Source organism: Crocodylus siamensis, chromosome 9 (genome assembly GCF_052110815.1).
Source record: "Crocodylus siamensis isolate JL-2025a chromosome 9, ASM5211081v1, whole genome shotgun sequence".
NCBI lineage: Eukaryota > Metazoa > Chordata > Crocodylia > Crocodylidae > Crocodylus > Crocodylus siamensis.
In genome coordinates this window covers 44367826-44393165 of record NC_143403.1, presented here as the reverse complement: position 1 = coordinate 44393165, position 25340 = coordinate 44367826, and the positions used below count along the sequence as shown (strand labels likewise).

Sequence of the window (25340 nt, the reverse complement as noted above, 5' to 3'; positions counted from 1 at the left end):
GTTTGCTTTCCTTTCCCATCTTCCTCTTCTTGGTGGTTCAGCTGCATGTCTTGTCCGGAAACAGTAACACTGGGTAAAACTAAAGGCCGACTCTTGAGAGAACAAGGGATTTCATTCCCACATGAACTTTTGGTTTCACACTGTCTAGAGCTGAACAAATCTCTGTAGCCCAAGGTTCAGATTTCAAATTTTTTAGCAATGTACCAGGGAGGTGGCACATAGGGTGCTTATGCAAGTTACATTTTTCATGCAATAGGCCCCCTGAAAGTTCTCTACAGTCATGCCAGGACACATGCATAGTTGTAGAGCACTTTTAAAATGGCCAATTGTGTGAAAATTAATCCTCCTTAAATGAGGTATTAGTTGAAGGCTTTAGAGTGCCTTAGGGAACTGGCGTTCCCTAAGGTTAATTTTTTGCCCATTGTGCGTAGGGCTGGCTTGATGTCACCCAGCCTTGCCCTGCCTCACAGCCCCTCCGCCCAGCTATCCCGGCTAGGGTACTGGGGGAGCTGGGTTGGGCTCATGAGGTGAGGGGGCTCTGTTCCACACCCCCACCCTCCAGCTCAGGCTGCGCAAAGCAGACAGGGGGAAGTGAGAAGTACAGAGTTGCTGGCTAGGCTCTGCTTCTCACTTCTGCCTCTCCAGCCCTCCCAGCTGACGGCCTTGAATCTGAGGGCGGGGCAGGGCTGGGGAGAGGGTCTCAGAGGCTGCAGGAGCACCCCCACCTGCTGGCCAGGAGGACAAATGCAGGAAGGCTCAGTCCCCCTGGACCCAACATGCGAATGTCTGTTTGGTTGGGGGGTTAGGGTAACGCACTGTTTACATAAAGGTTTATGTAAAGCTCTGTGAGTTAGAGTGGGGGTCTGAATGTCTGTTTGTGCCCATAGGATTGCTCTTCTCACCTCTTAAAATGTTCTCAGTGTCCTGTGACAGGTTGGTGACTGACATAAACAGTTTGCTAATAGCAATTTCAAGGACTCCACTGCATAGCTTTGTTAAAATGAGAGCGAGTAAAAGGCGTCTTTGGCTGCTGAGGTACTGGAATAACTATTGGCCACCATCCATGGTTTGGGTAGCAAAACCCCAATGAGAAGCATGTGTATGGGGGTCATATGACATTGAACTAGATTAGTGGTGCCTTACTTTTTTGCCCCACAGGCCAGATGGGCAGTGCCAGGTCCCGTCTGTGGGTATGATCCAGCTGTGTGGGCCCGGCCTGGCCACAAGCCAAAAAAGCAACTATAGCCTGAAATCTTGGAACCCATTCTCCACTCAAGCCAGTAAAATCATTGAATCTGGAGATGGCATGTCACCCATAGCATGGAACTTCCACCAGTGGAGCAGGCAATATGCTGCACAAGGACTGCAGCTTAAGAACTTCATCCCCAGCACCGGCTTCTGCCCCTTGTGCTGGCAGTTGCCTTGCAGGGCCTGGACTGCTTTTAACTATCTCAGAATGAGCATTGGACAGTTTAAGCTGAGCATGCACTCTTGGGGCCTCTCTGATGATGTTGGTTGCAGCAGTGGTGCTCAAACTCAGATGACTGACCACATCATGTATGAATGCCCTCATGGCCCTCCTTCGGGTGCCCAGGGTCTTATTGACATTGACCATTCTACCTGTCATGGGCGACTGGTGCCTCCTGAGTTGGGGGGGCACTTTTCCCCCCAGCGGATAGTCAGTGACTGAGGGGGGGGTCCCCCTGCAGCTGATCCCACAGACTGGGGGAGGGGGTCCCTCTATGGCCGATCCTGCTGACCTGCAAGCGCGCCGCTGACACTTCCGGATGAGCGCAGTCAGCCACAGGGGGACCACTTCTGGTGCCCCTACCCAGCCAGCATTCTCAGGGGGCACCAGCGCTCTTGTCTGCCCGCCCCCAAAATGCTGGCTGACAGGGAGTGCACCAGCGCTCTGAGGGGATCCACGTGCACCCCCATGCACCCCCTACGCATCACCACTGCTACCAATTGCTGGCCTTTTAGCCCTTATGCCTCTGACATATGAGTGTGGTGACACTCCTGTCATCATCAGGGATAAAAATATCTCAGATCAGGAATCAAATTTGTCCCAGAAGACAGTAAAAAGCAAGGTCCTGGCCTTTCTCTCCTTTTGCTCACCTATGCAGACAAACCTTGTACTAGATTCTTCTGGGCTCAAACTAATATGAGCAACTATCCATGGTTTTCTGGGTCTGTCCCAAATTTTGGACTGATTTCCCTGAAACAGAACTGTCATTCCAGATCTGAAAACTTGGTTCCAGATCAGGGCTGAGCAAAGTTCTGACCAGGGCTGGCATCTGCAAATCATGCAGTTGTACAGCACCTGAGTCAGTCAGGGATCTCTGGTGCTTTAACAGCCATCAAACTGCCCAATGTCTGTCAGGTTCAGAGCTGCTGTTTAGCTCTCTGTGGAGTGCCTGGGACTGAGTCCTACAGTTTCCTCCCTGAAGATTGCTTATTTTAGCTCAAACATGTTTGGGCTGTGAGGAGAAAGTGTTAGGAGTTCCCTTCCTGCCCCGCCCCGCTTTCTTGCAAACTCTGTATAGGATCTGTGTGGTGTAGCTGAAAGCGGGCAACCAGGGCATGACCCTTAGTACTCCACAAAGAGGAGTGCTGGAATGGAGGCAGGCGGCTCAAGGCTCTGGCTGCCTAGAGCAGAGTCGGAGCAGAGGGAGTCCCCTTGTCAGCCTCACCCTCCCTCTTTTGGGTGACGTTACTGGTGTGAAGGGATGTGTCTTTGTCAACAGCTAAGGTATCCCCTTGCTGGACCTGCTGCTGCCACCAAATTGCACAGATGCTTGCCATATAACTGCAGAGGCTGTGGGGTGAGGGGAGTGTTAACCTGGCTGCCAGCAATGACACCCCCCCATACAGCAGTGTCCTCCCCAGCCTCTTCCCCTTCCCTCCACCCACTCTGCATGGCTAGAGCCTTGAACTTCCTTTCATTCCAGTGCCCCAGAGTGCATACCCTCTGCTGCCCAGGGTGCAGGGTCTACCATTTAAGCCTCTGTTTGGGATCTGGAGCGAATTTGTCCTACCTTGTTCCATGGGCAGACTCCATGAGCTCCAGAAAGAAGAGAGCAGTGCCAACTGCCCTGGACAGGTGCCTCTTGGTCCACCTTGTGGGATGAGGTGGCTCTGTGGGTTAGCCTTCACTCAGGGCTGGGCTGAGTGGCCCAAGATCTTGATTTTCCTGGCTTGCTTATTTGTTTCATGGTAACCAAGGAAAGCAGGCAGTATGCAAGGACCAGCCTGGACAACCTGTGAGAGAGGGAGCATGCACATGGAATAGCCTTTTAGTGAGAGGAGAAGCATTTGGATTTAAGCCTGTCCATTTTTGGCTAATCCTGGAACCATGACCCAGTGATTGTCCATTATACTGGAGTGCTGGGTTTAAGGTGCTGAAGGCAGCCCACTTATCTTGATACCCACCTGTGAACTGGAAGAGCTGCTGGCTAATAAGCTTCATAGTAAATGGGACTAGATATACTTTCTACACCTGATTTGTTGTTGCAGGGCCTGTTGTTCTGTTGGCAGAAGCAGCTGTTCATTTTTCTGCTGTATTGATGCATGGATTGAGTTTCAACCTGCAAACATCCTTCATTTCTTGAGTTCACATTGAACCCAGCCCAGGCACTGTTTTGTGGGGAGAGAGCTAAAAGGCTGTCTAACTAAGTGTAAATCTATACCTCTCTTGGCACAAGTAGAAAGTTTGCCCCCGATTCTCCCACACCAAATACAGCACTTTCTCCATCTATATCACATTGCTTTGTCAGCATGTGTGAAGCACAGGAGAGACAAGTGGTGACAGACTGATTCCTAGAAGAACAGGAACTAGACACTCAGGTGGATCCTTTCTAGGAATCCCCCTCCTCCCTGCTTTGTCTTTCCTTCCATGCCTAGCTCTAATTATGGGCAGCAGAGACAGGCCTTTTGATATGCCAGTCAGGATGGCGGTCCAAAGCCCACTAAGTAGAGCTATAAGCCCCCTTAGTGATGGGGGCCAATAAGGGCATATCACTGATTATTAGGACAAAAGAAAAACGGGGTCAGGAGTGAGAATCATAGATTTATAGTGAGTGCATCAAGGGGAAGATATCAAGCAGAATACGCTGGATAGTGCTCATTGGCCTTAAAATGAGTCCGAGAAGCCATTGGACACTGTCTGGTGAAACCTCCCCCAGAGATGTGAACAGACGAGAGCCAGTAAAGCAGCCCTGCAGTCCCCAGGGGTCCTCCTAGCCAGAGTCTTCTTTCTGGTCAGATAGATTGCAAGCTTGGTTAGGGCCACGAGGAGGCTGACTAGGAAGCCCTGAGTCTTGTTGGGGCCACAGATAGGGAGTGTGTAAATTCAAAGGTGCAGGGAGTAGTGCAGCCAGAACCTCAGCAGGAGGTTCTGGAAGAGGCAGTGAAGGGTTTGCAGCCTGGTGCCCTGCAGGTAGGTGTGCATCAGGGTCTCCCACTGCTTGTGTAAGGGGCAGGTGCTGGGGGCATTTGTAAACCGCACCAGCTACACACCTGTGGTAATGGCTCTGTGGAAGAGCTACCAGCTGAGGTTCCCAGTCAGACCGAGATGGGAAGTGGGATGCAAAAAAAGCCAGTGATGGACTTCTTGTGTTATACTATGCAGTGCTTGGGTGAATTGTGAATGTGCTGGGGAAAGGAAGTGGGCTAGGGGAAAACTTGATCTCTGCAGAGCTTAGCAGAGGTAAGTTGGGTGCTTCCAGAGAGTTTCTAATGTAGCTGGTTAGTGGGTTTAAACTAAAGGTCGGGCCTGGGAGTGGCCTTAGGTAGCATTTTAGTTGTACCCTAAATATTTCCACTGTGTCTGTCTGTCAGTAGATCCTGTTTATTTACAGCCCTTGTGATGCAGCAGCAGGAGGGATTGAAGTTGGTCATTTAAGTCAGCAAGCAGAAATTTTGAGTTTAATGATCACTTATAATCTTGTTTTATATTTATACTCCTTAGTTATTTTTCTGAAGGAAGATTGATTCTCAGCATTAATGGTAATTGTTAAAATGCTGCTGATTTGCACTTACGTATAGAGCTTAGAATTAAATCTAGTACTACTTTTTTTGCTAACCAAGAGGGTAGCCCATCTACTTATTTTTTTTCAAATGATACAATTTAGCATAGTTTTGTCCCAACTCTTAAACTTTACACTTTATTGTACCGGAAAATGTTGAATGACATCTATTTCCTAGATTATTTTTTCATGTGATTTGCGTTAAGTAGGTTTTGCATGGAATTTGAATTTAATTAAAAAAGTAGAAAGCTAGCATTTTAAAATTGCTTTTTTATTTGTAAAATAAAAAAGCCAAGAGGAAATGGATACGTAAGAGGAAAAGGATAAAAGTACTTTTTGCATTTTAAACTAACCAGTTTATTAAACAATGGAAGTATTTTCTGTAATTAGTGAATAAAACTGGTTGTTTGTAGATTTTAGAACTAATAGATCTCAGCGTTTTACACCTGTATTTCATTAAAAAATTGTCAAGGGAAAACAGGTGTTTTAGTCTTTTAACCCCTATCAGTTTGACAGTTTTGAACAAATTATTTATTAAACTCAACTAAACTGAAGTGAAAATATTCTCTGCATCTTCAGGTGGGGCTTTAGCTATCTAAAAGCTAGGTCATCATTTCAACAAACTGTATCTCCAGCAGCTGAGATAACAATGTCCCCAAGTACAGAGGGTTGGCCTTAAAACTTTGGTAGCTATCATGCACTGCTCAAATATTTTATATTTCATTTAAATGATTTAAATAAGTAATACTAATTCTTGTGGTTAGAGATGTGAATTGATTTCTAAGGAGGTTTATTTTTAATACGAACTAGAAAAGTATGATTGCACCTTGCAGAGCAGTTTCCTGACTCCTGCTAAGGAGCTACAGAGTAGGCTTCATGACTGTTATCTTTGGCAGCTTACTCAGTCTGGAGTTTATGAACTGACACCTTTGAGTGGGAATGCGCTTTAGCTCCTGTGTGCTGACCCCATGGGGGTTGTTCTTATCTTACAGGAATGGAAGGGGTGGAAAAGGTAAAAGAAGGAATCTGCACAGATTTGCCGGTGCCAGTGGATAGAGCTTGTGCCCGGGAGGAAAACTCAACAGCTGTTGCTCGCCAAGATTCCGCATCTTTTACATCACCGAGAAGTCCTCAAAGTGTACCCACTATAGCAAGGGATGTGAACCTGGAAGTCCTCATGAGTGGAGTTGCCTGCCTGCCTGGTGAGTAGCTTAGCCAGGTGGGTGGAAGAAAGGATTTTACTACTGGGCAGCAGTTCTCAGGTGTCATGATAGTAGATGTGTACTTTACACTTTATATTGGGAATGTGGAGTTGTGTGTGATGTAGGTTTTGCATTAGAAGCTTTTCTGAAAATGATCTTAAATTTCTGGCTAACAACGCTCTCTGGATGAAGAGAGGATTGGCAGGAAATGGGGACTTGCACTCTCAGACACTGTAGGTGACTTGCTCCCAACAAAGAAGCTGGCCAAGAAGATCTCTGACACACTTAAGATGTGCTTAATTCAGTGGTCCCAGATATTTTTGGACCACCAGATCATTGCCAACTTGCATATTTCTCAGGAATCATTGTGTATCTTTACCATCAAACATCTAATTGAAACTGTTGTAAAAGTGCATGAGGCATAGTATAACCTACAGACCAGCTGCAGACCACTTACCAAGGCCTCATGGATCTCTGGTGCCCCATGGACTGTAATTTGGGAACTGCTGACAATACAGAAAAAGTAACTTGTGATGGAGGTTGCTATTTGGTGGGGTGCCATTTCTGCAGCTCTGAAGGGAATCTCAGTCTGAGGGAGAGGTGGCTTTCCTTGGAAAAGTGATATTGAATGGATTAAAATCCCCCAAACCAGCCCCAAGAATTTAAAGTGCTCAACATAATATTAGATGGAGTGTGAGCTAGGAGACTTATACATGCACACATGCCCAATGAGATGCTAGGAACCTCCACAGTTACATTGAAAAGGGTAAAAGTGATGGCATTCATGTTCTTTTCTGTTTTATGTTATTCATGTTCTTTTCAGGGAGAGAGCAGCTGAGTAGCGCAGGATAGTTACTTTGTTGGGCAGCAGTAGAATAAGTAGGAGATAGGAATGTTTCACTTTATTTTTTCATTAGGGGTCTGCTCCTGTTAGACTTCTTGTGATTTGTTTTAATCATTTCATACCATTGTTATAACTGGAAATGGCATCACTGCTAATGAATTTCTTGCAATGCATTGGATGCGTTTCCCAATGTATATAGGTAAGTGATCATTGGAGAATAGTGAGACCATGTAATTTAACAGAGGTGACTGCTTCCTTCTGCTTTGTGTCTGGATCCTGGTCTAGATTGTTGAATTGAAGAGTCTAAGTATGGATCTCTGAGTGGAAACTTCCAAATGCTTTGTTAAATTGCCCTTCCAGCTGCGTTTCAGATTGGATGATGTTTGAGCAGTGTCCATTTGGGGTCCTTCATATAATTTTTTTCAGTGTTCTATAATTCAGAGGCTAAGAAGGATTATTAAAGTGTAACACTAACAGTATCATTTGGCTGAAGGAGCTCCTTGAGTAAATAAATCACAGCTGGGACAACCTGTTAAAATCCATCTTCTGTCTTGCACCATTGGAATCTCTGTCTTGGGAGAAAGTGTCATGGCTGCCTTTCAGCATTGCTTTCCTGGTTGCCTGCATCAGAACTGTCTGGCTAAACTGAAGGGGTTTCATCTGTCCCAGACAGGTTGCTTCTGGGGAGTTCAGGTTATTCTAAGGGCAGTGATCTGGTACATTGTGAATACTGTGCCATCTACATCTTAAGCTCTCTGTGATCTCCATAGATGGGCATGGAATCTCCTGCAAGGCCAGCAGCAAGCTAGGCCTCCTTGTCCACTGGTCTGCCTGAGGCTGAGTTAAATATAGTGGGGGCTTTTATCTTGTGCACTCCTGGAGCAAAAGCTGAGGATTTCCATTCTAGGGCTTTGTCCTTGAACAGGAGCCACCTGCTTTGTGTGCTGCTACACCAGCTTTCTTCCTTCAGTCTAGACCACTAGAGCTGCATTTGGTTAGGCAGCACTCTTCTGAAAACCTGCTTGAATTCCTTCCAGCTGACAGCAGTCAGCTGGTAAAGTGCTTATCCTGCTTGGGCTTTAAGAATTCTAACCTGAACTTTAATGCTTTGTGTTCAACTGAATGTGGGCCCCATGTCTTGCTTTTAAGAATGAATTTGGTATGAAAGATATCAGTAGTGGCCAGTAGCAGCACTGTGGCTTCTAGGAGGGTAGGGCTTAGGTGCCTGGCTTGTGTCTCTTAGTGCTGGGCCTTGGGAGTGTTGCAAAGGTGGCCTGCTCTATTCTGGAGGGGTGGGTACTGGGATGTTCCTGTGCAGCCCAACAGCAATGCCATTATTTGCTAGGGAAACCCATGGAGGGCTGCGGCTGGGTTGGGCTGCCTTGGGGTTGTTTTTTTTGAGTGATGCTCAGAAGCTGTAGCTAGTGCGTACATTAAAATAAACTTTTGTTTTTAGGCACTAGAGACAAAAGTGGACACGCTGTGGCCATCATCACAATGAGGAACACGATTTGGTTAAACCCCCACTGCAACACCAGTGAGCTGGTGCGCCTCCTCCTGTACTTACACAGCATCCCAAGGTTGGTGGAACTGTTGGCCCAGGTCAGGTGGTTGGGCAGGGTGAATGGCTCCAATCTTTCATTGGATCTGCCTGAAGCGTGATACCCGGGAGGCTGAATGGTAATGACCTTGTTTGACAGACTGAGGTGATGGCCCAGAATAGTTTTAGAACCAAATCACTAAGGATTTGCTGCAAGGGTGAATTAGCCAGTGCTCACTAAGCAGTTTGGATCTGCAGAGTACCATGTGGGCATGCTAACCAGGAGAATAATGTCTGTATTACTGGACATTTTCAGGTGTTGCTATAAACATAGGTGCCAACTTTGGTTTTTGCTGGTGGGTGCTTGTACACGTAAAAAACAAACCAACCGAAAATGGTCCTTTAACTTAAACTCAATGTATTCCTGCGCCTAGCTCCATGCATGCCCAGAAGAAGCAGCACATTACTTCAGCCCAATTCCGCAGCATCTGTAAAGATTGGGTGCTTCACTGGGGCTTTTTGGCATTTTTATCTAATAGCTGATTGAATCAGTTTTAGCTAAAAACATGAAAAAGCCCTGTTGAAGTGTCCGATCTTTATAGATGCTGCACAGCTGGGTTGAAATAATGCACTGCTTCTTCTGGTAAAGCACAGTTTTGTTTTGTTTAACATCTGCAAGTAGCCACGGCTGTAGCTTGTGGATGCTGAGCACCCAGTAATTTTTCCAGTAGATGCTTGAACCTGAGAGTACCTGTGGAGTTGGAGCCTATGGCCATGAACCTAGACCATTACACACTATGCTGTACTAGCTCACAAAGGGGGCTCACGAACTGTGATGGAGGGGATACTGAGATAGCCTTGGAGGAGACAATTATGCAGTAGCTCTATGAGATGCTTCTGAGAGGCAGCCTTTCTGATAACCCATACTCCATGCAGATAGGGAAGACTGCTGTTAAGGTCACACAGGCCTATCTTAGTATATGTGAAGTTGGCTTCTCCCCTCACTTTCTGCCATCCTAGGTAGCACTAGGAGAGGGAATCAGCATTCATGTGATAGTCTGTGCAGCATGAGGGATTTGCTGCTGTAGAGTGGAGCAACACAGTGAGCATTGCAGTAAGGGTAGGGAAACACAAGCTTACTTAACAGCAAATAGTAAGAGAACAAAGATCAAAGAAAGGATGTTCAGAGAAAAAATGTTGAGGATGTGGCCTTCGCTTCCCTTTCTTGGTTTTGCCAACAGAAGTCCTGATAGCAGACATCAGCTGGCGTCACCAAGCCACTTGCGCATACCTACATCCATGCTGCCTCTGGCAGCTCTGAGCCAGATTCTGATGGCAGGTGAATCCTTACTTTGACTTGAAGGAATCAGGTTGCTCTGCTTCATAAAAGCTTTGGGTATGGGCACACTCAATTTTTCTGGAACAACAAGAGTTCTGTCTGCAAAATGGTGTAGTGTAGGTATAAGAGAACAGTTACTTGCTTCCTCTTTATAGAATAATATATGTACAGTACACTACTGTACAGTGCTGTACAGCTCAGTTTCATCTGCTTTAGTGGATGGTGCTGTACTTTGGTAATGACAAAGTATCTGGTTCTGCTCTTTTCCTTACAGACCAGGGTGCCAAGCTTTAGGTCTGACCGTGCTGGTCGATGCTCGTCGTTGTTCACCTGTTCCTGCCCTTTTTAAGGCTTTCAACATACTGCAGGTGAGTTCACGGCTTATTACATGGTGCTTCCAGTAGAAGCATCATTAGAGTGAAATGTGGGTAGACCATTTGGCCCTAGGCTGTCTTGAACTGGATATAGTTTTCTGGCATCTAGCTCCACTGAAAGCCACACCTGCCATGTGAGTTTAGGCTGCTGTTGAGAGCATAGGCAGTGGAAGGCTTAGCACCCCCAATTCAGGGCAGGGGTGACAGCACAGGATCGCAGGGCAACCTGGCTGTAGACTCCAGGCGGCTGCAGGGCGGAAGGCACACAGACAAATATGCAGCCTGCATAGGCGACCAGGAATACGGTACCCAGCAGGTAAGTCTGTAAAGGGGAAGAGGCATGGGGGGCCAGATCAAGGCACCCATAGTGAAGAAGGGAGTGGAGCAGGGGCAGGAGCTGGGGCAAATGGGGCCCTGGGGCTGGGATGGGTCATGGGATGGTCGGAGCTGCATGTGGCTCATCCAGGGATTATGGTGGGACTTCTGCCACTGGAGGAAGCACAGGAGGCGTGTGATCCGTAGATTAGTGCACAGTGTTGCAGATGTGAATTGCTGCTGTGGGTTGGGTTCTGCACCCTGCAAAGGCAGAAGGAGAAAATATTGTTGGGTGGTGGGGGTGGCTGAGCACATGTCGGAGAGAGCCACGTGGCGTTGTGTCCTTACTGGGCAGTGGCAGCGGGGTGCAGAGCCCAGCCTGCAGTGACAGCCTATCTCCGCCCCGTGCATAGATCAAGGGGCCATGTTCCTCCTGGGCCTCCGCCGGGGTGCGTGCAGCAGTGAATGCCCCCTGCGCTCCTGGACAAGCCATCTGGGCTTTGAGTATCTCATGACCTGCCTTGGCCCTGGGGCCCCCTTCACCCCAGCCCCTGCCCCTGCTCCTGCCCCACTTCCTCCCTTACTGCAGTGCCCTCAATCTGGCCCCACCACGCCCTTTCTCCACAACAGACTTACCTGCTGTACTGGGCAGTGCTCCACACGCAGCCAAGCTGCTACAGGCTCCAGTTGCCTGTCTGTGTCCAAGTGCACCCCCACCCTGGCTGCAGTAGCTTGGAGCCCACGTCTGGGCTGCTGTGAGGCTCTCTGCCCTACCACCACTGCTCCGCCTTGTGGGGGGGCAGGCAGGGCTAAACCCCATAAGCCCTGGCCTTTTGCCACCTGTGGTGTCCTGCTGTCATTGCCTGGGAGCCGCGTGTGACGCCATGTACCTTCTGTGTGCTGGCTGTGCCTACGCTGCCAATTCCCTCAGCACCCTCGGGTGAAGAGCATCTGGACTTACTGATTTAAACACATCCAGCCCCTCCAAAAGTTCCCTAACTAGATCATCCCTGACCCTAGGCATGGCGATGCCTCCCCTGGGTCCATCCACAATTCTAGTGGGGGAGATGAGCTGGTCCCTGTTCAGGAATATGGAGGCAATATGGAGACATTTATCCACACACAGGCCCAAACTGCTGCCAAAGAAGCAATGCTATAAAAATGGTAAGGAAAAAATTGCTTGTTTTGGTAGGTGCTGATTGTCACATGAGTAGAATAAGAAACACCAGGAGGAGTATTGGCTTGGTGGATAGTCCCTCTTGGAAAGTAGAGCAAGTCACCTGGCTTTAATTGTGTTGATGGTGATCACAATTTATTTTTCTTCCCCTGCTGTTGAACTAATTATTCTTAAGCAGGTGTCTTTATACTCCCACGTGACCTCTTTTGGTGTTCATTCAGTCAGAGACTTCGAATTACCATGGGAGCAGATTTTAGTGAAACCTGTGCTCTTTGGTGAGAGCCATCTCATGCCTGTTGCTCGTGTTTTGCATTACCAAATCAGAGAGCTGGGATTGAGTTATGGCAAATGTGCCTTTCATTTTACAGTGTCTCTCCTTGGTGCCAGATCAGTGGGGCTTTGGAGTGCTGGAGGGATCATGTGCCTAGTTCATGGAAGTCAATCAGTAATGCCCTACATCCTGGACCATGAGTGTGAACCACCCACTAACAGTAACAGCAGCCTAACCCCAACTGTTATTTCTGTCTATGATTTTCAGTCCTGCCAATCTCACCAGCTTTCCTAGAGACTGTAGGCTTTCTATATTTGTAAGATACAGATATATCTGTACAGATATATATCTGTAAGGAAAACCTGTCAATTTGTGGAGAAATGTCGCTTTGATTGGTTCCCTGCCTCAAGAAGGACAGACTTGTACTGAGAGACACCATCTTCCCTTGGCACCCTCAGCTGGCTTCTGTCTCCGTTTCTCCTCTGGGCACTGTGGGCTGGAGCTCAGCTCCATCTCAGAGCCAGCTGGGGACCTGGTGCAAGATGTTGATCTCTTTCCCTTCAGAGAAGCCCTTGTTGTTGGTCCCTTCTCCAGCCCTCAGTTGTGGGGTAGTGAGGAGGTACTACTGCTGGGTGTTGTCTCACTGTCCAACCTAGCCAGCCCTAGGAGTTGATGAGGGGGCATGGGACAAAAAGGAACAGAGCCACTCCTGTAGTAGAAGCACCTGCTTTGTGTAGAGCAGCAGGTGTGCTCAGGGACACAGAACAAGTTTGTTTGTGTGTGTGGCAATTAGGGTAGAAGCTGCTCGACATTTGGTCACAGGCAGGTAGGGTTTTTTGTAGCAGAGACTATAGCAATCCTTGTGTTAGTTAGCATGACAGCTTTCCCACTCTTGACAGCACTGGTTCAGTTCCACTGGCTGTAGCGGTGACTAGTGAGAACACCCAGTTTTCTAGTCCTGCTTTGGACAGCTTTATGTGGCACTCTGGTACTTTTATTGGACTATAGATGCTGGCAGCTACTGGAGCTGCCTTGATGTCAACCACCATAGTGAATGCTCAGGAAGACTTAGGGGTGTTTCCGTTTTTTGTATTTGTCCATTGCATGACTAGCCCAAGACTCTATTTTAGTATTCAAATCTCACTACTTTTCATGTTATGGATTATTGTGCGTTTGGGGGGTAGGCAGAGAGGGGGGTTCTGGCCAGAGGAAAACCACTGTCCACCTTTCCCCTGCCTGTTTGATAATGCAGATAAAAGAATGAAAGACCAGAATCACTCAAGGAATAATTGAAATGAGCATCTGCATGTCCCATGTAAATGATTAGTTGTGTTCCCTTCCATTTAGGCTGAGCTTAGAGAAATATAGGAAGTGACTCCTCAGAACACAATACAGATTCAATTTCCTGATTCATATAATTCCCAATCTATTGAGAAATAAAAACTGAGTTCTGTATACATCCGGCCTCTGAGCCTGGGTCTTTTCCAGTCAAACTTCCCACAGTCCTTAGTGTTTCCAATGACACGTGTAAAGGGGCAGAACAGGATGAAAAGGAATTTGTGATCAAGGAGAAAACACTTCATTGTAATGCTGATGTTTTTGTAGATAAAGAATAATGAACTATCAGTAATACAATAGCTTCCAGCAGCTTACTTTTTCATATGAGAATCATATTTCCATAAGAGAATTATACATTTCCATTAGTATATTTTGAAAGATTACATTTTGCCCTGTTGCTAGAGAAGAACAAATCTTGCCATTTTAGCGTGTCCCCAACTGACCAGACTGACCAGTGTGCACTTACAAGCCCATTCATGTCTTTTCTCAACAATATTTACTCAAGGAGCAGAGAGCTCATTGAATATACTGTTTGTAGTGCATGCAACTAAGGAAGTGAAAGTGCCAAGCTGGGTGCCACTTCATACCCCTTTTTGAGTACCTGTTCTGGCTGTTGTGCCTACCATGTTGATCCTTGTGCTTCCTTGACTACCTGAATTCCCTCTTTTCAACACAAGTTGTGGACTGTTATGGTTGCTGGACAGCTGGGCCAGACAGCTTTCTTTATCAGTGAATGGTGGGAGACCAGGTGTCCTCCATAATTTCTTTGTACTGGTACCAGATAAGCATTTTGGTCATTGAGTAGCTGGGCTGGGCCAGTGCACAGTGGGACATTCATTTTGGAGTGAGGTAGTGAGCAAACACCTGTGGGGTTCTCTGCCTGTTTTTACAGGGAAAGAGTCTGGTTAGAATGTGGCTTGCCAAGACAAACTCATAGTCCTGCTGGGCTGGTGTGTCAGCATGAGAGTAGAGGAGAGGAGGGGAAAGTGTCTGAGTGGAAAAGAAACAGCAAACAATGTCTCATGTAGGCCCTGCCCTTCGTGGGAGAGAGAGAATGGACACAAGGTGCAGCTTACTACAGTATTCTCCAATACAATCAGACCAGGGTTCCACATAACCCCCCCCCCAGATGTTTCAAAATAAAAGCATTCTTTTACCTTTGTGAAGAATACTACTGTATTTTCCGATGTACCATCCACTCCCTCAAATTGGATAACTTGTGGGGAAAAGTTTTCAAATAAAAGTCAATCAAAATCTATTACAAGGGTTGTTGTTTTTTTCATAGCTATCATGTATAGAACATGTTTTAATTATAGATTGCTTTTTTCAGGAAAAAAACAGTTTATATGCTGAAAAATATGGTATTTGTCTCAGGTAGATGTTGAGCATTATGGGACCTGCTACCTTCATATGGGAGCTGAGGGCTGCCATGGGTTGCACTTTTTGTCTTGCCTTGCCCCTTTTTAAGATTTCTTGGTTGTCATGATTTGTTGGCCAGTTCAGTCAGGAAACTGGATAGCAGCTTTCTGAAGCTTGTGTTGTGTATGAAGTAATATATACCTTTTACGAGCATCGGGGACTTTATGAGCTTGTATTCATAAAATCAGTGCGTCCCCTGCTACTGAGGCCTGAGCTTGTCTCCTACTATTGGGATATCACGGTGTACAGATGTGGGCCTTTGCATCCCATTGACATTCACTGGTCTTTCTTTTCCACAAGGCCGATGCCATTCAGTACAATTGGATTGGTTTTCCTCTCAGTTATCTCACCTCGCAGGACTTTGATGACTTGATTAATTGGGGAGGGGTGATGACTCCCTGACCCAGAGCTGACTAGCAAGTGCCAGACCAGGTGCAAAAAAACCCCTCTTTGCAAAGGAAAAGAAAAAAACGAAACCCTGACGTCTGCTCAGCAACCTTCCTCTCACTGCAGGAGTCTCTGGTGCTGCCTCTCTCCTCTTTGTCTTCAATGTACGGTCACCTGATCACTGAAGCTGTATCTTCCACCTTTGCTTTTTCAACAAAAAATTAAAAACATCCATGGGAAAGATCATTTTCTGACTTGCTCTAGTTGTAATCCCACTGATATACTTCTCAGAAATGATTGTGGTGTCATGATCCTTGCATCTAGCTCTTCAGTCAGGTAAAAAGAGAAGGGATGTGGCAGGAGGGACCTAATTGCATAGAAAAGTGCAATGTCACAAACTGGAAACAGTAGTTAGTCTCCTGCTTCCAACACTTTCCAACAGACCTAACAGGCCATTTCAGGGTCAAGTTTACAACTGTGATTGTGCGCTCTCTGTCTGTGTGTGTGTCTCTCTCTTTCACTTGATTTCTCTCAGCCCCCAGTTCCTACAAGATCATCTCTAGTATCTGCCTAATTTAGATGTATTCTGACCTTTTGCTCATATTAGTCCAGGGGTGGGCAAAATGTGGCCTGTGGGCTGGATGCAGCCTACCAAGGCATTTTTCCAGCCCATGGGGCCCCTAAAAAACTTAGAAAATTAATATTAATCTGCCCTGTGCTGCCTGTCTTGTGACCCTTGATGGCTTGCCAAAACTCAGTAAGCGGCTCTCCGCCCAAAATAATTGCCCGTCCCTGTATTATTCAGTGATCAAATGAGAATGACTGACTTGGAGGAAAATGTTTCAGATTCAGAGATGTACTGGCTTCCAAGTTTTCAGACTTAGCAAAACTAGTCCATGCGGCAGATAAGGGAAGCTACCTCTAGAACTCCAGACCACCAGGGCAGCTACTCTTGCCTCAGTTCCACTTCTCCCAGTGACATTTGTGTTCTTACAGCTAGGTCTTCCTGGGTTAGCACTGATCACACTCACCCTACATCATGGAAACACAAGAGTACAGAAAGAAAGCTTCAGAGCCTTGCTTAGCCTAGAGGTCATTTTCCCCTCATATGGTTGCCTTGTGCATTTACCCCTCACATGGTTGCCTTGTCTCCTCCAGTGTCTGCTTTGTGCATTTACCTCTGCCGCTGCTGATCTTGGAGGTCATGTCCTTAAGCAGCAATAGGAGAGCATGGTCACAGTGTCCTCTTATCAAAATGTACTTTCAAATGCATTGATAATGGCTTTGGTGAAACTCAAGTGATACAGAAAGGATTTGTTGCCTATAATTTTGTTTCTGGTATTCTGGTGTAATGGATACTCCCTGGTGGCCCTGTAATCTGTGCCCTGCTTTGTCTCTAGGGTACCCTCTCCTTCTTGCCCACCATGCCTTGATGCATTTATTGTATTGAAAGGGAGGCTGCCTAAGGGGCCTAGAGGGATAGGCAACCCCCCAGTATGGGTGCCAGAGCGTGGCACTCAAAGTGATTGGCAGCAGTGACATTGTAGCTGTGATGGTCCAGTTATGCAAGAGCCAAGGGTTTCTTAGGGTGACTTGAAGAACGTCTTGCATTCAAAAGTTTGTCTAACTCTATCACAACTACACAGCTGGTCCAATAAAAGATATTACCCTAAGTAATAATGCCTTGCATTTTTCCTACAGCATTTTAAAACTCACCCTGTACGTGAAAGGTGGCTTTCTTAGTGCAGTCAGATAACTCAGCTTCAACTCAGCACTGTGCTTCCTAAAGTAACTGCATAATTAAGTGAAATCAAGTTAGTTTTAGGGCATATTATGACTGCTGTCTGCAACTGCCTGCCCCTCATGTGGTGATTGTGCCCTCCAACTCATAAATGTCTTTGGTGAACACATTGCAGATTCTTGTACTTCCATACAATGCTCCATTTTCCTAAGCAATGAACTTGGCTGGTAAGGGATTTGTGCTCTGTTCTCTGTTGCAGGACATGGTCCCTCATTGTATTCATGGAGTTCTGTTGCTTGTTGAAAGAGATCTCACTTTTCGGATGGAGAAGCCAACAACTGCCCAGGTAATGGAGCTATTCATTCAGGACTTGCCAGAGAGCTCCTGATACCTTGTGTTTAGCTCTCTGAACAATGAGTACTCTGTGCACTTATGGATGTTTATTCTCACTTGAAATCTTCCTAGCCCTTCTCTTTATTTATTGGGTGTAGTCTCTCTTTCAGGTGTGATATTTATGGGGCTGTTCAGTGTATGTGAATCAAACATATCTCAGGAACAGTGTTTCTTTATTGCCAAGCACATCACTTACACACATACCCCATAAGCGTGTCACAATATCAGCACCATCACTGTGAAACACCAGGAGGATGGACAGGGGGAGGAGTCCTGCACAGTGCACATTGACCTAAGTGCTTTCTAAGCCCTGTCATTAACAAGGGTCTAAATCCTGGACTTCTTATTCAGGCAGAATTTCTAGTATGCCAAAGCTGTGTTCTGCTCATCAAAAATAAGAAACACTGCCTGATCTTTTGCAGGTCCCAATGAGTCCTCTTCCCCTGGCAACAACAGGCTTCATGCAGAAAAGGAGGAAAGAGGACTGAGGCTGCACCCCTTTCAGTGGGAATAGTATGTTATGGAGTTTCAGGGAGTAGGGTCTTCTTCACTGTCCTCATCCATTCAAAATTCCCCAGCTGTGAGGAGATCCTTAGCTGCATGACTCGGAAGTCCTGGCAGATAACTATCGCAATAGCTTTAGGGTCTGCGGGGATGCTGCCTTTCCAGCCAGCACTCAGATGTCTTTGGCGTTGGACTGTCTGAGAAGGCACCTCCTCTGCCAATGTCACCTTGCAGTAGAATCATAGAATCTTAGGGTTGAAAGGGATACCTCAAGGTTTAGCCCCCTGCATATATGCAGGAGTGCAACCATAAGCCCTAGAGTTTATTCATGCACATTGACTGCAAATGTAGACATGCCTGCAATCTCCTTCCATGATCATTGGAACCTTGCAGGGATCCAGACAACCCACAGGCTTTCCTGAGAATTTGGCTAGAGTAAGGACTTAAATGAGAGCTTCAGGGGGAGGGACGCATAAGACAGGTGTCTTAACATGTACTAATTGTTGCAAAATGCAAATCTTCAAACTTGCAAGAGGTGCAGTATGGCTGGGTTACATTGCTGTTGAAACGTTAACTCATGCATTTCTCAATCACTTTTGAGTCTGATCATTCAACTGCACTGTGAATTCAATGAGAGCTGAAATGGCCAAGTCAGTATCCAGAATTAGAATTGAACTGTGATTGTGCCTAGAGGCTCCAGACAGAGATGGAGGCCCATTGTGTTCAATCCTGTGGAGTCCCTGTGCTGAGGCACCCTGAGCCCCAGCCAACCGTTCCCTGGCTGGCTGGAGCGCAATGTGCCTCGAGACAGGGGAGCAGGCAGCCTTGGGCTGGCTGTTCTTGTCTCCACGTGCTTCAGCGTGGGGCCTTGAGGGCTGCCTGCTTCCCTATCTCCAGGCACCCTGGCCTGGGCACAGGGTGCCTCAGTGTAGGGGATGGGTAGCTCCTGCTGAGTCACTCTGTGCCCCAGCCAGTGCCACCCCCCGCAGCACATGGAGCAGCTGGACAATGTGTCCAGCTGCAAGGCACGCAGGCAGGGGCATGCACTGCAGTGCATAATAGTGGCACAGATTTGTGCCACTACTGTTTGTGCTGCTGCAGGGCACACCTTTGCTCATGTGGATGTGGCCACAGGTAAATAGCTCCTAGGGTATATAGAAGGTACTGAGGATGAAGTAGGGTGCAGCTGCTCTGTTAAGACATAGCTAGTGGTATTACTTTTGGAAAGTAAGTGCAGCTTTACAGTCCCCCAAACCTCTAAAAAATGCATAAATCTCATCACAATGAATGACCTCATAAGGCAGAGAGTTGCTCCATCTGTGCAAAAATGACACTGGTGCTGGAGGAATTCCTGACTTCTTTCAAACTTGTGTCTCAGATGACTTTTCCACTAACACTGTTGTGTCTTGCAATTTCTTACTGCTTGCACATTCAACTATAGAACAGCTAGTTAATGAAATACTCTGAGATTGAATATTGCATTTGCCTTTTCTCTTCATATTGTGATTGGATCACAGATAACTTCCGTGTGTGTGAGCACATTCCTGCCCAAAGGTAGAGCAAACAGAGAGATGCTATCTTTGGTACATCCTCCTCTCCTTCTGGCTGCTTTTCAGTGCTCCTTTCTTCAGGGAGGTATCTTATGCAAATACTTGTCTTCTTCTTAGTTTGAGCTTCTCACCTCAATGAAGTCCCTGCACAAGCACATAGACAGCTCGCAGCTGCCCCTCGAATTGGATGGAACCTTTCCTTACTGTCATCGGGACTGGCTAAGCTTTCGCATGGTGAGTGAGAGGCAGCAGTGTTACTTTCAGGCTTGTGTTTGGTACTTCTGTAGAACAGAGAAAAGAAACAATGTCAATTTAAATCTACAGGCATAAGGAGATTTAAAGTTATTGGTCTTGTAATAGCCATGTTTCAGCTACATTGTGCATATATGTCTGATAGTGTTTAAGTTGGGGCTGTAAGGTTTATCCATTAATGGTATGTATGCAAGGTGTAGCCAGAGCTGTAGGTATCATAACACTGACTGTTTTATTACTGCTGCCTCTGCATTGAAGGGAGACAGACTCTGTTTTTCTGTTAGAGTCCCAGGCATCAAAAGCAGGGGCTCCCTTGAAGGTTATTTCAGCTGTGATTAACATAAAGTCGCCATTTAACTAGTTAAACATCCAACAATAGAAAATAATCTGAAGTTAATTAGAATCATGTCATTTTGGAACCAGAGTTCCTAGGGTAAATAAAAGGCTTCTCAATGAGGACTGTATTCCTGGCAGGTGAAAATACAGTACCAGATTTACAACACCAGAGTTCAAGTTCTTGGAAAAAATATCTGATCTGGCTGAGAGCACCCTTTATCTTTGGCACTGATAGCAGGTATGTTCTACCAAACAACCCACCATACTCCAAGCCCATTCAGAAGCAGAAGCCTGAAAATGAGGAGGATAATCTTTCTTTTACATGGACGCTTATGCCTCTTCATCAGCTATAGAAATCCTGCCCTAGATGGGCCAGAGGATTTCCAAAGGTTTCTTTATAGTATAATGCATCACAGTCACATTGATAGAGAAAAAACTATCCTTTAGGAAGAGTCAGAATCTTAATTTTTCTGCCAGAAGAATTAATCTATGGAAGAAAAGCAAGCCCAGTTTTCTTTGTATTCAGTGGGCAAGTCTACACATGCAAATGCTGTGGGTTGGGCTTTCTCTACAGTATACCCACCCCAGGCAGGTGGCTACATGTATGGGCATGCAGGAGCAGATTTGCTGCTCCTGGCAGCAGTCTGCCTCTGCCCCCTCCACAGAAATCTCCTGGCCACTGCAGAAATATCCTGGCCACTGCTGCCCAGCTGACCCAGAGAAAGTTTGCTCCTGATCAGCCATCTATACATGCTGTACTGTGCAGTAACTAATTGCAAGTAAATTTGCTACTTGTATCTACAAGTAGCAAATTTACTTGAAATTAGAGCAAATTACGGTGCAGTAAGAGTCTGCATGTGTATATGTGTTATTTGGTTGTAATACTGTATAGGGGTTACTATTAAAGTTCACTTGATACCAAAATGGATGAGTTGATGTGTCAGTCCGTCAATCCTTGGAGGCTTCTGGCAAACAGAATCCTATTGGTAACAGGCAGTGATGTTTACTGGGCAGTAATCTGCGCTAATCCCAAGTAAAGCATCTTGTATAGATGCGCCCAGTGGGCATGTCTGCACAAGACACTTAATGCACTGTAGCCTAATAATACTGCACAGTAGTGGGCCAGGCAAAAACTGTGCTCATATGATACTAGCACTCCAGGCACCCGCTGGCCTGCTGCCGTGACTGCCGGCTGGTCCATAGCCATCTGGGGCCTCCTGGCTTCCCCACATGCATCAACCGCCTGCTTGGCTGCAGCGTGCCATTCCAGGGCCACAACTGCTGCCACTACCACATCTCTGCTGCCTGGACCCTGTCCTGCTGGCTGGACCCCAGCAGTAATGCTGGCAGTGGGATGCTGAATGCCACTCCGGGGGCCACCATTGTCCTCCCAGGCGTCCAGCTGCACTGCCTCTGGGTCTGTTGTGCCAGTCAGGACTGGTGGCTGCATATTTTCCAGCAGACCTGTGATGATGAGCAGTGGCTGGAGGTGTTCCGGATGACCTGGTGCACCTTTCAGGACCTCTTGGAGCAGCTCTGGATATCCCCATTGCATCAGGGCCCTTGACGGGACCCATATCTCCATCACCTGCTCACCCTGTGACGACTGCCTCTACTCTAGCGGTGTGCTCCAGACCATTATTGACCACTGTGGTGCCTGTGGATGTTCCCCCATGGATGTGAATGCCACAGTGACCCCAGCAGGCAGGAGGCTTGCCCAGGGATGACAGCAGGGGCAGGTGGGTTAGGGGCAGGGGCTAAGTAGCAGGTGGCATGAAGGCAATTGCCAGGGCCAGGACGGTGTTCAGCACTGAGCCGTTGTCATCTATGGCCTACACTGCCCTGCCCAGGACTGTGGTCTGCTCCTGCAGGGCATCCACCCACTCCATCCAGGAGCTGCGCCCAGAATTTCTGACCTGCCAAACCTCCTTGTGGGCCAAATCCTCCACCCACCACCTCTCCTGGTGGGCCATATCCTCTGCCTGTCAGGCCCATGTATCTGTCAGATGGTCTTCCATCACTGTCATCAGCTGGTCCAGGAAGACACTGTGGTCCTGGGTCTGTTTCCTGTGGAGATAGTGCATCCTCAGGGCACCAGCTGTGGGCAGTGGTGACCCTGAGGATGCATCCTAGCTGCCAGCTGCAGGCTCTCCCCTGTGTGCAGCCACAGGGCCTGCAAAGCCATGAGAAAGAAGCTGTTTGTGAGAGTTTACAACATTTCTGAGATAAGATGCTCTGTACCAGGGGCCATGTGCTGCCTGACCTCATATTGGGGGTCAGGCATGCATGGGTCCCCAAGGACCATGGTAAGTTGGGCAGGCAGGCCTGGGTCCAGGTGGTTGCCGGTGGAGCCCCTTCTCTCCTCTCATTCTACATGGGCAGGTGGGCTGCTGGGTGCTGGACACAGACAGTCTGCCTTCCCCACCCCATTCCCAGAGTGGAACAGGACAGGCTTGTGGCAACACCTGCTGCCATGGCTCCAGATGCTGCTGCTTCCCCTCCTGCCCTCCCCCGCAGCCTGCCTGTTCTACTGCCAAGCCTTTGGTGCCCTGGCTCAGGGGGTGCAGGGCTCCTGGAGTACTGGAATGAGGCACTGCCCCTGCCCTCGCCCTCCCTGGAGGGAGCCTCTCCAAGGAGGCTCCCTGGGGCTAGCTCCTCCTCCTCAGTGCCGGTGCTGTGCCCTGAGTGTACTCATACTGCATGTGTCCCAGGTGGTGTGCAAGGAGCTGTTTGTATGGACCGAGGGGTGGCTGATTCACTATGCCCTGCTGCTGGTAATCCCCATGTTGTCCCGGGCACACCTGAGCAATTGTCATGGGACCCTGAGCTTTAATGGAGCAGGGGCCAAGCCCAGGCTGCTCTGTAACCTACCCTCTCACCTGGAGGGCTACTTGTGTCTGTGCTACATGTGCCTGCCCCCTGGACGTCACCACTGGCATAAATCCATTCCTCAGCATGTGAGGGGCCTGTACTTGCTTAGCTGTGGGGTCATGGGCTGCTCAGTAAAGTTTGACACTGTCTCCCACTTCCCTGTGTGCAGTGGGGGGGAATCTGGAGGCCATGGGAGTGTGGTTGGGCTTAGCTGGGAGTGGGGGACAGGAGCAGGATCTGGGGGCAGGGGTTGGGACTGAGAGGCCCTTTCCCCCAGCACATGACTTACCAGGTTACCAGATCTGGCATGGCTGGTGGCTCCGCTCAGTCCTGGACGGTGGCTCTTCAGACGGCAGGGCATAGTGTGCAGGTGCTCAGGCAGCCCCTCCCCTCTGGGGAGCAGCTGGCTCTGCTGGCAGTGACATGGCCGACCATGCCTCATGGCTGGGGCTGAATCTGCAAAGCTGTCATGGCAGGAGGTGGCCTGGGCTCCCCAAGCTGCTGGTGGAGGCTACAGGTGGGGAGCTCAGTGGGACAAGATGCCAGCACCCCGAGGGGCCCTGCCCCAGTGACATGTCACTGCAGGTGCCAGGCCGGGGCAGGGGCTTGGGGGCTCCACAGTGCCTCGCCAGTTGCCTCCTGTGACCAGTTGGGGCCCAGGGTGTCAGGCACTGGTTTGGGCTATGGCAACGCCATCAGGGCTCCTGTTCCAGGTCTCCAGGCCTCTGTACAGCTGTCCCTGTGTTACCAGGCCTGGGCAGCTGCTTGCAATGCTCAGCACAGGGGCATGGCACAGGACTGGCAGCCATAAGGTGAGGCAATGCTCCACAGCACCTGTAGGCTCCAGGCAGGCTGCTGCAGGTGTGCTGCAAGTGTGAAAAAACTTCTAAGGCCTACGCCTGTGGCTCTGCTCCCTCACTTAGGGTTTTTTTTCTTCTTTCTCTTTCTTTGTCTTTTTGAATGTCTGTCAACCATGGTTGCTGCCTACATGAATTGGCTCAGGTAGGAGAGGGTGTATCTAGCTTCTCTGTTGTTCTGAGTTCTGATGCCATGGGAGCTAGGCTTAAACCAGTGTTGTTCCAATCGGAAATACTGATGTTTTCCAAATTGATTGGTCAGCATCAAATAACACCTGTCCCTGACTGGGTCCAGGTGATAAGGTCAGTTGGGCTATTTAAAAGGGTCCCTCCATGTTGTGGGGGGAGGCAGACATCTGGTCAGAGAATCAAGCTGTGTACCTCCAGAACCCTTTGGATGTTGCTGTGAGTAACTTACTTGCATTTTAGCCAGTAACTTAAATCTAAGTGTTCCAGATGTGTATTAAAAGGGCCAGCAAGCCCCTTAGTGTTTTGCTCAAGGCTATTTGCTTTTAAAATTCTTTTTGGTTTGTATTCCTTCCCAATGCCTTCCCTTTCTAATCAATAAAGCCATCTATTGTAGCAAGCCTGGCAGTAAATGTTTGAGAGGAATTGGGCAAGCCTTTTTGCTCTCTTTGCTTGGCTGACTAAGGGAGGCTACTTTCTATGTTTCAGGCTATAAGAAGCACCCAGATATATCCTGCTGGGGCTAAGCAAAGCCTAGGTCTACAGGGCCTGTGTACCCAGAGCGTCACAGACCACTAACAGAGACTGGAGGTTTGGTGGTAGCAGCAAGTTACCCCAGGCTTGTGGGTGTGCTCCAGGAAGGGGGTTGACCAGAAGTTGGCACTTCTGGGGAGGCATCCAAAGCTTGGTTTTGCTCAGGTGCAGTGAGGTGGGCAGCTCAGCACCTGAGTGCTACCTACTGGCCCACCACAGTAGCCAGCTTGAGCTGGCCCTGTTGTCTGCAGCTGGGCTTGGGTACTGACAAGCCTGGCAGGAGCCTGGAGCAGCCTGCTTGCCTGGATGGTGCAGGTCTGGCAGCTGCATGGTGCTGTGGTGCTAGGCAGGGGTGCCGGGATGTAGGCTGGCTGGTATGGCTAGCCTGCAGCCTGCCCAGGGGACACAGGGTCCTGGAGTAGCCTCAAGCTATCTGCGTGTGTGCCCCAGGGCTCAAAATGCCTGCAGGCTTTTAAGGGCCTGAGGCTGGGGCTGCTATAGAGCTGGTCCAGCTCTGGGGCTGGCCCCCCCTAGTGGTAGCGCTGACTAGGACCAAACTTGCTCCTGGTTGGCTTCTACGTGTATGTTACTGTGTAGTAACTACTCGGACGTGAATTTACTATTTGCATTTGCTGGTAGCAAATTTAGTTGCCAGCAGCGCCATTTACTGTACAGTAAGCATGCACACGTGTAAACATGCATGCTTACTGCTCAGTAAGCTATGCTACCGCACAGTAAAGCATCTCGTATAGACACCCACTGACTGGAATAAATCAGTCTTGCAAGAGTAGAATAATGTAGCGTAGAAAAATGTTGAAACCCAAAGCTGAGAAAGAACATGCATAGAGATTAGTCTTTTTAGTAGGGTTATGGATGAATTCAG

General features: G+C 48.0%; 1 protein-coding gene across 2 annotated transcripts in view; it reads left to right on the top strand.

Moving 5' to 3' along the window:
• The window catches only part of PLEKHG4 (pleckstrin homology and RhoGEF domain containing G4), a 199486-nt gene that overhangs the window by 64337 nt on the left and 109809 nt on the right, over positions 1–25340 (top strand). For both annotated transcript variants that reach the window (XM_090062853.1, XM_090062854.1), the window contains exons 4-8: positions 6020–6229; positions 8530–8653; positions 10227–10320; positions 17234–17320; positions 19539–19655. In XM_090062853.1, coding sequence (XP_089918979.1) covers positions 6020–6229; positions 8530–8653; positions 10227–10320; positions 17234–17320; positions 19539–19655 — 632 coding nt within the window. The remainder of the gene's footprint in view (positions 1–6019; positions 6230–8529; positions 8654–10226; positions 10321–17233; positions 17321–19538; positions 19656–25340) is intronic.